At 30.4% G+C, this 12,306-nt stretch overlaps 1 protein-coding gene across 1 annotated transcript in view; it reads left to right on the top strand.

Annotated features, from left to right (window-relative positions):
• Nucleotides 1-12,306, top strand: part of LOC149085539 (uncharacterized) — a 78,091-nt gene that overhangs the window by 17,503 nt on the left and 48,282 nt on the right. The window contains exons 2-4 of the mRNA XM_089233605.1: nt 2,943-2,986; nt 4,197-4,315; nt 9,533-10,148. Coding sequence (XP_089089731.1) covers nt 2,943-2,986; nt 4,197-4,315; nt 9,533-10,148 — 779 coding nt within the window. The remainder of the gene's footprint in view (nt 1-2,942; nt 2,987-4,196; nt 4,316-9,532; nt 10,149-12,306) is intronic.

The following is a 12,306-nucleotide window of genomic DNA, read 5'->3' as shown; positions in this document are numbered from 1 at the left end:
GAATAGAAAAAATGTAAACCTTAGAGGAAAAAAGTCAATTGATAAAAAAATTAAATTAAATTTTTATTTTTATTTTTAACAGAATGTTTTAAACACTTTTTTTTTTGGATGCACAGCATGAATTTTCAATTTTTTTTAAATTTAATCCTATTAATATATTAAGAAGACTGTAGAAAAGTAAACATTACTTTGACAATTAATACATTTGAGTAACAAAACACAATTGTACTTATGACTACATTAATTATATTTGTACATTTTGACTTAATATAATGATTCATGCTTAGTAAAAAGAAATGTATATTTTATTTTTCATATACACTTATACATTTATTACAGTATTCACTAAATTAATTTTCATGAGTAGTTAATGCAATAATTCAAAACAATTAATAAATTTTAAAATTCTAGGATTAAATGAATTCATGAAATAATTAGAAATGTTAATGTAATGTGTCAAATGGGAGTTGGTGAAAAAAAAAAGGTTTTTGGTGAATAAAATAATTTTTTAAATTAAACCTTCATGTTCAGATTCTTAGAAGTGTTCAAATTCCAAATAATTAATTTCACTTTTAATTGATCTATAAATATTTCTTATGATGCAACCAAGACAAACTTTTGCAATCTGATATATTTTTGCATAAAGAATTCATCCATTCATCATTGCAAATCCAGATAATATTAATCATATATATATATATAGATTAATTTTTGAAGTTTTTTAACATGCTTAATTATAAAGTTATTTTACCCCAACAGTGTTAAATTTTTTTAAAATTACTTTGACTTTTACAGTATATATTTTAATAAACATATATTTAATGTATATGATAAATATGAAATGGTTATACTTGTGTGAAAAAAAAAAATCTACATTATAATATTTAACACAAGCCTCTATATATTTTTCCCAAGAAATAATTTAAAATTGCTGATAAAAAACCAGAATAAACTGCCCCCCCCCCCCATCAAATGATGCAAGTCTCAATTATGATCTTGCTGAAGACAGAGAATGTGCTCCATAGAGTAGCCTACTCCGGGGTTAGCAAATTTTTCTTATGATAACACAATTTCCATTTGAGCTAAATATTTTATATCATCATTTTGGAATTCAAAGTAAAATGTGTCAGAAAAGACACTTTAAATTTATAGCGTTGGAAAAAAAACTGGATCTGACTGTCATAAAAAGTGTTACGGAAAAGTGTAAAATCTGTTATCCATTACATCATTGGACCCATCGGACATCAATATTGAGGAGTAGAGCAAGTTCTGAACATTTATCTACTGTGTGTTTAAGCATCATAGAGCTTTTTTCTCAAAGTATGAAATATATCCGAAAGCATACTTTAATCCTTTAAAATGTCATAAGAAAAAAATAACAAAAGGTTTAAGGATAGTAAACATGTATTTTTCATGTATAAATGAAATAAATGGTTGTACAAAAATGGTTTGTACATTCCAGGGAAAAAAATATGCCATGCCTGTAGGGACAGTGAATATAAACAATAAATTAGGTGAAGAAACTGAATACTGTGAAAAGATGAACAGTGATAGTAATGTAGAGAAGTAACTTGGAAAAATGTCAATTATTAAACAAGAAGCACTTGAAGAAATAAATTCATCTCTACAGAACATAGAAGAGTCACCAATTAAACTTCATAGGGTAGCTCCACAGTGCAAGTCAAACAATGCCAAAAAAAAAGTTGAATCTGCTTGCAACACTTTAAAATCAAATGTTTGTAAAGTTTTTGAAGAATTACCAGAAAATGAATCTCAAAGCACACTTAATGAAGATATTAAACAGAAAGCAAATATGATTATTTTGATAAAGTTAATTAGAAATAAGACTCAATTTAACCATCACAACAAGGGGAAAACTGCAAATTTTAACTCTGGCCCCTGCGTTAAGAAAGGGGAACAAGGAAAAAATCTGAAGAGTTCAATGTCACTGAATATGCTGTGCATAGTTCACTCATTTACAAAAGCAAGAAAGCTTTGTAAATTTCAAATGTAAGTGTATGAATTATTTTTTATTAATTTTCTGTATGTTTTTGTGAACACTTTAGTGAAAATTTCACTTGAATATACTGAAAATTGAAAAAGTTATGATTTATTTTCTCAAACAATGCCACTTAAAAATTGAGCCTCGGAAAAGTCATCTGCATCAGTTTTTGATAAATTTCAACATTTTTTTTCTCAAAAACTTTCAGAGATATGCAAATAATATTTCACATGGTTGATAAGGATGGTAAATGCAACAAATAAAAAAAATCATTGAAATCTGAGACTATGGGTGTCATTTTGGCATTTTGCCGGGTGATTTGAAATGGAATGATCCGAATATTTTAATGAGTAGCATTAGTGGTAATTTTTTTTTGAAACTTTTTGAGGATAACACCTTTGGACCCTTTCCTTGTAAGATGTAAACAAGAAAACCAGTTTTTTTAGAATTATCAACATTTCTACTTTTAATAGAGATCACCCAATTTTCTAGCCAAAAGCCTAAACATGAAGGGTTTAAAACATGTCTACAGATCTTTCTACAATGAAACTTTATAAAGAAACAGGAAATCTCTCTCAAAAGCTTGCAAAAATATATCAAATTTTACTGATTATATTGGCATAATAATCAAAAGAATTAAAAAAAGCGGTTTATGTTGCTTATGATAAGTTTTATTTAATCATATTGAAAAATTTTAAAGGAAACTCTAAGAAGGATTGTGAAAATATGAAAGTTATAACATCCTGAAGTTAACTGGTTTCACTCATCAACTGGATATTGTAATTTTTGTGATAATTCAAAAACTACTAATTTTTCTATGCTTATTAATGAACAAGGGTATGTATTTTTATATGTCAAAAACATTTCTCTGCATATTAGTTTTGTTTTTGTATACTTGTTAAGTTTTATATATATGCAGTATGTATATATTTTCTCACAGCTTTTTATGAAGTTGACAAGATAGTGGATGATAAAATAAAAAAGGTACGTATTATTAATTTATGTTTTAAAATGTTTGATATTTTCAATGCTTGTCATGGAAATCCTATTGCTACTGGTTTTTGTGAACCCTTTGATTTTAAATGATAAATGATTGTCTATTCAGGTAATTCAGAAAAAATTGCCAATCAGATGATCTGTGGCTTGTACTATACATGGAAGAAACTTTTACAAGGCCCTATATTTGATCGGAGTATATGTCATTAAAGTTTCATCTCGTACAGGAAAAACAGTTTTTCCATTTGTTCAATCGATTCTTTAGATTTGGTGTCTGGAATTTGTCATACCCTGACATAAACAGCACAGTGATACCTTGGCTAACAGAGATAATTCATTCGGTTACATTCATAAGCCAAAACGTAATGTTACATACGTTTCTATGGAAAATCATTAGATGAGTTCCAAGTAATGCTCAAAATTTAAAGATAAGTTCTATATAATACTCACAAGAAGCACTGAAAAAACTGACAAATGACTGAAACTGACCCAATGACTGAAACTGACCCAATGGCACAATTGGATGTACAGTATCAGATGCACCGACATGAAGAAAACATTGACGGGGCTGAAAGTTGTCAGTTGTCCCATATGCATGGGACTGTACCCCGTATGTAGGAGGGGAGGAACATGTTTCATTGAAATTCATTAATTAGTATGGGTGGGGTGGGGGGGGGGCTGAAATAGCCTCCGGCACCTATGTACAGGATATGAGAATTTATAATATGATGAGAAACTGAAGATCTTTGATTTTACACTATGTACATAACCAAGTTAGGTTTTTTGGTGTCCCCATCCATTTGCGTTTTGATCAGCTCATTTCTGTATCTCATACTTCATTTATTTTAAAATTAAATGATAAAAATCATGCTTATTGTCCAACAAGATTAATTTTCCTTGATAACCAATGAGTTGATTTGCATTAAAAAATTTGATTCAAATTAATCAGTTATTAAAAAAAAAATCATGATTTCATTCCCTGAATCATGTGAGTGTCAGAGATTTGTGTGACTTGACCCCTTAATTTTTTTCATTAAGCAATTCTTGAACTTTTTGATCAAACCCTATAATTTTTAAAATAAATCTGAAGTGCTGCAGCTGTTTATTTGGAGATAAAAATGTATATCTCAGTTTAATTCATCTTTTTTAAATCTTTATATGTATATATAAATCTTTTCTATAATTCTGTGTGTTTCAGGGTAAAAAGTATTATCTTGTTAAGTGGATTGGATATTCAGAATATCATAACACATGGGAACCAGCAAAGAACCTGATAGAATGCAAGGATTTAATTCACTCTTATATCGAGACAAAGAGGTGGGCTACATCAATCTCTTGCTATTTTCAAATTGAGTGAAGATACTAATTTACTATGTTACTTTAAGAGTGGTAAATACTTTTTATTAGTGAAAATATCTGGTGCTGCCGAGAAAAAAAGAGGTAGCTGCACGCAGTCCAGGCTCTATCGACTACAGTCAATTTTAGCCATTGCCCTTGTTAGGCCAGGTCAACATTCACTGCACTATGCAACAGTTCAGAACGCAAAAAACTGATAGCAATTGTTTTCACGTGGAGCAAGTGCTAGTACTGATTATTACTCTAAACAGCAATGCGTGTCGGATGAAGAAAATGCTATCCAAATCGAATGAGCCAAAAACTTTTTTTATGTACTTACTCCCCTTGAACCATGCTCTGATGAGAGCAGGAATATGTGGTGTTGCACTCCTTGCCATCCATATTGGCTGCGCTATGCACATCCACGCTGTTAGCAGTGTCGCTCAATAAAAACCCAATTTGAATGAAAAAGTTTGTTGCTTTGGGGTTAAGCCATTGCAAGGTCTCTACTTGGCATGTCATGTTGCTGCGTATGTTTTAAAGGAAGAAAGGTCATGTCTTTGTGATATAATGGTCAGTGCACTTCCCAATTTGCAAGAAGTCGTTCAAGGTTTGATTCTCAGTTGGGGACAACATACTTTTCTTCCCCACATTCACCTCAACATAATATCCAGAAAGTCTCTTGATTTGAAATAGTATGGAAATTTTCAATTTCAGTGTTTCAAATAAACTCATTGAAAGGGGTGTTCCATTTCCTGCATATGTAAAATATATCTGATATTATGCCAAGGTGAACTAGGACAGGAAGGTCATCTGGTCTCTGCCAGACTCGAACCCAGGCTTTTTCACAAACTGGGCATGCATGCTACCATCTAAACCACTGGAGACATGACCCTGCCTTCCTTATTTCATGCTAAAGTAGAGGCATTAGTCGCCTCTTTGAACTTTAGAAAATTGCCCCCCAAGTGGAGGGACGGTAAATTGAGATAGTTTTTTATAGGGAAAAAAAGAGCTGTTTATCTCTATCTGTGAGAATTCGAATAGAAATAGATTTAAAAAATTTTAATATAAGATACTTACTCTGGCCCAGTGAATACGATTTCGCCGCAGAAAAAATATATTTGCATATGCAAAAAATGAAACTCTAATTGTTAAATCTAACTCTAATTACTAAAAATTATTAAAATGCACTTATATATATTCAGATTATTATTATAGAATATTCAGAATGTTATTATATTCACAGCTGTAAAGGATAAACCATTGTCTCATTTGTAATGGTATCTTGATTTAAATCACATGATTTTTTTAAAAAAAATCACTGATTTAAATCAGATACTTTTGGTATTTCAAACAATTTTAATATTATTTTTTTCAACTTTTATGATTAATACAAGCAAGAGATAGTAAGATACATACTTTAATTATTTATTAACATAAATTAATATTCAAATAAATGTAAAAAGATATTCGTTTTTTGGGTGAAGAGTCAGGTTGTTAGAATTAATTCAGTTTCCTCTCAAAAAAAAAAAAAAAAAAATGATGATTTTAGAGACAGGTTTCTCTAAAATCGATTCCAAGAACTCTTTCCCATGGAAAAAGTGAAGTTGTTAAAGAGAGTTTTTATCCCAGGAATTGAATTTTTACTAAATGCTTTTCAGAAGTAGAATTTTACATTTCATGAATTTTTGCTGCCCTGCAAAAACCCAACCCTGGTAGGAATAATTGTCACAGTTCGGAAACAAGATATAATAAAAACTTTTTCCCACAAATTTTCCTCTCCATGCTTTTTTCTATCATGTTACAACATAGAGAAATTTTTCATAGCTTGTAATGAACACTGTTCATTCAAATTGGTTCTTTATCAAAGAAAAGTTTATAAAAATATTACTGTGATATGCGATATGATATATGAAGACTTTTCTTCAGAATATTTTTGATTAAATTAATGAATGTTAGTTGCATATGTGATTTTGTGCTTTTAATTTTTTTTTATCAAGTATAAATTTCAATACTGTTTTAAACGTAGAATGATTTGTTCTTAGATGACATTGTGTGGGGTATGATAAATAGGATTTTCAGTAGATTAGTATGCTAATGGGATTTTTTTAAAAGCAAGATCTCTAGAGCTTAACATAGTCTAAGTTAAAATGAGAACTATAACTGTTATGAAACTATTTAATACCCCTAATAATATAGCATTTTAAACTTGGAATTAAAAATAAGTAAATGTAGAATTCAAATAAAAAAAAAAAATCTGATTCAAATAAAAAAAAAAAATCTGATTCAAATAAAAAAAAAAAAATCTGATTCAAATAAAAAAAAAAATCATGATTTTTATCAATGCTGGACTTAATAAAGGATGAAATTAGCAGAAATTTTATAACAATTTTCCCCTTATGCATATAAATGTCTGTTCCATGTATATGACTGCATTTATTTTATTATTTATCAAGTTCAGTGTTGTCAAATTAGCATTGGGGGTCCGATCTCTATATTTAAAAAGCATACTTATCTTTAGAATTTAATATTGTTCAGTAATATTTTTAAAGACACTACATTTAAACCACTAACTGTTAAAATAAAAATTAGATTATGTTTTATTCTGCATTTAAGTTAATATTTTAAGGTGAAAATCTGATTTTAAAAAAATGTGACTTTTATCAACCCTGATTTGCTGTGAAAACTGTGGCAGTCTTCAGAGAATACAACATATTCTGCCACTTCATTGCTAATCATAAAAATTGAAATTATGAATGTATGTTTAAATATGTCCAGCCAGCCAATTTTTTTTGGCATGCTCCTAAAAAAGTTTGTCCATCACTGACCTAGGTAGTGAAAAATTAATATTTCAGGAGATGAATATCCAGTATAATTTTCGGGATACCATTACCCTCTATGGTGCTTTGTATATTTCAATATCAACATGGCTGGACAAATTCCAGACGCCAGGTCGCCATAGCGACTAAAAAAATGGAATTGATGCTTAAAATTTTCTATATATATGGTTGCTAGATTAGGGTCAGGACAAAACAAAATTTTTGGAATTTTTGTAAGCATATCTACCAATATGAAAAGGGGTTGATGTTCTGGAAAAGTTGAAATATTTTTTTACCTGTTTTTCCCTGAAACAAATGTTTAGCTCCCTAAACATTTTTCGAAATTTATTCCGACACCTAGATTTTCTTGTGATTTGTCAAGCCCTGAATATCAGTACACATGATCAAAAACCCATTATACCAATTTCTCTTCTAAATTTTTGTGGTATTTTAAAAGTATATCTCTTAGTGTTATTTCAAGTTTTCTTTTCTGCACTATTTTTTTGAGCTGCTGCTGAAATTTTATGGTTTCAGAGATTTATAAAATCTTGTCAAATTTAGGGAATTTGAAATAAAATTTGAAATAACAACTATTTAACTTTGTCAATCAAGATTTTATCAGTTTATATAGATAACAGTAAAATTAAAGGAAAACCATGTTTTTTACTCTTAATTAACCATTGTAACTAATTAAAAAACTAGTTAATTTAATTGCTGTGTTGATGTGTTGTTTCAACTAAAATTATTTTAACAAAACCCATTTACATCTTATGAAATATTTATTCGTGAAAAAAAATTTTCAATACCTTTCCCATAATGGGGAGGTGAACCATAACATAACATAATTTATTTGTCCCCAGTCAATTACGATAATACTGTACAAATTAGAGTTTACAATTAAATTACATATTTTACAATATTTGAAAGAAAATGCGAGAGAAAGAAAAAATATTTGAATGTACACGGTAGAATAGTTAATTCATAATGTGATGAAGAAAGCTGGGACAGGGAAGAGAGCAGTAGCTAAAAGCTAGTAAAATGCTCTCGACCCTATGGCATCTCTGTTCTTAGAACACACATAAATCTTATTTTTTTTGACCTGAAAGAAAGATAAAAAGAACGAAGTATATCGGCCCAATAGGTGTAAATATATTTATTAATTAAAGTGAAAGTAAATTATTTAAACCAAAAGCTGATATAAAAGAATTTCATACTACGGTTTTTTTCTCTTTAATTCAATGACAAATTTTTAATATAGAAGGGAGAGAAAAAGCTAGACAAAAATAAAAATTAAAATATATAGAATCTACACTTGATGTTAACTATCTACATAACCAAATAGTTATTGTTTCCATTTAAATTTATCTGTTGAATTATTTATTATTTGATGTAGGAAATTTGATATCGGATTAAATTAATTTTTTCATTTCATAATAGTTGTTTAAATTTCATTTATTGTCTTCCCATTCATTAATTTGTTAATGTTACATTGCTATTGCAGTACTTTACTAACCACAATTAATGAACAGAAGGAAAGTTGCTTTCACCATCAAAGGAGTTCATCTGAGTTTCTGTGAAAAAGTTCATAATTTGGTTGTGTAATTAGTTCAGAAGAATGAGTCAGCAAAAAGAATAATTTTTTAAGAAGGACCAAGCAAGTCACTCCACAAGGCTAGTTGATGTGGGGGGGGGGGTGAAGATAAAAAGGTATGGATAAAGTAGTGGTACTGATGAGGACAGGAATGGAAGACCCCCATGCCGATTAGTTTTTTTTTCAACACCCGTTCTCCATAACCAATGTATAGAGGGAGAAACATTTACAAAGATAGGATAGAATTGTTTTTTGGCGGGGGGGGGGGGTTGAAGGAAATGAAAATCTTATCAATGATAACAAGTGCTTTTGTACATATGTACAGACAAGCATGCGTGCACTGTTCATTCCAAGGGATTTTCATTCAGAAGATGGTTAAATACAGTTATTTTGAACAATGCTAAGGATTTATTTTGAACACTCAATGGCAGAGAATTCCAAATGTGAATAACCCAGAAGAAAACCGTATTTTTCTTGAAATTAGTTCTTGCTGTAGGGGTCGGGATACAGTTTCTGGAGGAGAATCTTGTTGGATATCTGTGTGCAGACATAGGGAAAGAGAGAATATGTGTGTTGGTTTATGTAGTGACTCATACATTATTATAGCTAATCGATAATTTACCAAGCTATCTAACAGAAGAATTTGCCAGAGTTTAAAAAAGAGGAGCCGTGTGCTCATTAAATGAGGCAGAGCTCATCACCCTCAATATTTAGAGGGTTATATCCTATAATATATAGAGGGTTAATATCCAGGACAAAAAATTAAAAAGTTATTTTTTCTTTTTTTAGGTATCAGAAGTCCAAACCAGGTCTGAGCCAAAAAGATTTTTCATGTTTCTTGAAAAAAGTTACTCAGGAGAAAGGTGGAGATATACCTACTATGATGAGGTTGTGTACTCTCAAAGGAGGAACTAAAGTTCCTTATCCAAAGACAGATGCTGCTGTTAAAATCCTAAGGAAGACTGTCCTTATGATGCTGAAATATTCATCAACAAGATTGAAAAAAATTGAAACCCAGTTATTTGAGATTTTGCAGTTTTCAAAGGAGCGGGAAAAGACATTGAAAGAATTGAAGAAATGGAAAAAAGAAATCCGGAAAGCTTCTAATGGTAGTCCCCCTATTGAAGTCACAAATGATGTAGACTGTGAGGGAGTACCACCAGATTTTAAATATGTGACTGAATACTTGTTCCAGAATGCACCAATGGATATTAAACCCATTCTTGGATGCTCATGTAAAATTTGTGGAAAAGAATCTTGCTGTTCAAATTTAGCTGGTGAACAATTGGCATATGATGATCAAAGTCTGCTGAAGATTCCATTTGGTTATCCTATTATAGAGTGCAATAGTAGTTGTAAATGTGGACCAAAGTGCATTAACAGAGTTGTACAGAAAGGGCTCAAGGTAACTAAATACTTTTGTGATGGAAAAATTCTTATATCATTTGTCCTTAATTTCTAAATATAGTCAGGCCTCTGAGTGAATACCAGATGAGAGGATAGAAAAAGCAGATATTTATTTTATGTCACATTTATATATATCAGTAGAAAAGGGGAAAAAATGAATAAACACATATCATATTTGGTAGAAAACAATTGCTCAACTGAATGCCTGATTTCAGTTCCAACTCTTTAAACATTATGTAAATCACTCTTCTGTACCATTTTTTTATATTCATTCTTTTGTCTAGCTGTTTGCACATAACAAGTAGAAAGCATATTTGTAGCAAACATTAACATCTAAAGTGCTAAATTTACATAATTTTATAACAAATAGTAAGTATATACACATTTAATAAAGCCATTTTGCTGTATTAGAATGACTGGATAAACTGCTGCGGGGGTTTGACTGCATACAGTTAGACTTGCTTATAACAAGCCAGTTTTTAGCGAGGGTCTGGATTTAACGAGCAAGTTAATGCTTGTTTTTGGTATTGCTTTTGTTTGGTATAATGCTAATTGTATAGAAATTCTGCCACTTTTGACAAGCAAATAAATGGAAGAAGAACCACCAAACTGAGTTGCTTCCACTGCTCTCATAATATGGATATAATTCATCTTGACAAAGGATAATTGTCACTCAAATGGTACGACAAATGGTTCATCACCCTTTTTGGTTTCTTGTCAATGATAATAAATAAAAACAGTTTTTCCAGATGGGAGGCATTAGCATGAAATACTGGTATAAGAAACTGGCCGATCAGAATTGAAAAAAAAATTCATTTGTTGCTCAACTTCCAATACAGACTGTGTGTCAAAACAGCGGTTCTCAACCTGTACTCTACGGAGCGGAGCACTTCTCAGGTTTTCCGCAGTTGATCTGAGAAAATAAAATAAAAATTAAACGAAATCAAAATTAATAAATTTGCAAAATTAATTTCCATATCGCAGGGAAACATAACATTGTATCATTCAAACGATTTAAATACTAGATTAACTTCCCTTCAAATTTTTTTTATAATTGGATAGCTTTTAAAAAGTAGCATATAGATAAAAGAACAAAAAACAGTTTTATAATTAAAGATATTCAAGATTAATCTTAATTAAAAGAATTAAAAATAATAAAAACCAACAATGACAAATAAATACAACTATTGAAAAAGTAAAAGTTATTGGTAAAAGAACCGAGACAAATAATTGTTCCCAAACTCTTTTAATGAACCTAAAATTGTTAGCTTTTAATTACATGCATGTCAGGCTTTCTCATAGAATTGCTTTGCCAATTTCCAGGTACAGTCGATGATTGGATTGTTAATTGGGAGTATATTCTGGTTTTTTGTGAATGATGAAGTTGGTTATTCTTGTATTCTCTCCTGCTGTATTTTCTTTTAGACATGGATAGTTGAAAACAGATTCAGTAGACTCCAGACTATCTGACCTAATGTGGCGGAAGGGTGGAACTGATAACAGAAAACAAAGCTGGACAGACCAGAGTTCTATAAATATAGTACTCGCTTTCTATGGTATGGGTAGGGTAGGAAGCATCTTTTTGTACCAAAACCTGCTTGTATTCATATTTTCTGACCTCAAAGTACGGGCGAGTACTTAATAAATGTTTCTTATGTACTTCTGAATAGTTCTGTTTTAAAAATTTATTACAGAAAAAGGAAGTCGAAGAATAAAAATATTCCATATATTTTAAGATAAACTTTATAATGTGTAATATAATTGCAGGATACAAAATCATGTACACTATATAGCAGTGTTTTTAAATAGATCCCTGTAGGACCATTTTCATTTTACTATTATTGCATTTAGTGTTATGAAATTGTAATACAGTGATACCTTGACTAATGAAGATAATTCATTCTGGAATCACATTTGTTAGCCAAAACATGATTTCCCAAAGGTTTCTATAGAAAATTGTTTAATTTGTTCCAGATGCATGGGGTGCAAGAGCTGCGCCGAAACAGTTCTCTTGCTACATGGTGCTGAAGGTGCCGAATCCCTGCGCATTTGCGCCAATTCTTGTTTGTGGTTCGCGGAGGTACCGCTAATGCACTGTAGTGCGTCAAATATCTGGAATTAAGGAAAAAGAAGCATGAGAATTTTGTTCACGGGAC

Source organism: Pholcus phalangioides, unplaced genomic scaffold, assembly GCF_987345545.1.
Source record: "Pholcus phalangioides strain wild (caught in Gottingen) unplaced genomic scaffold, Ppha-v1.0 ptg000007l_1, whole genome shotgun sequence".
NCBI classification, from domain to species: domain Eukaryota; kingdom Metazoa; phylum Arthropoda; class Arachnida; order Araneae; family Pholcidae; genus Pholcus; species Pholcus phalangioides.
This window is presented reverse-complemented; position numbering and strand designations above follow the sequence as displayed.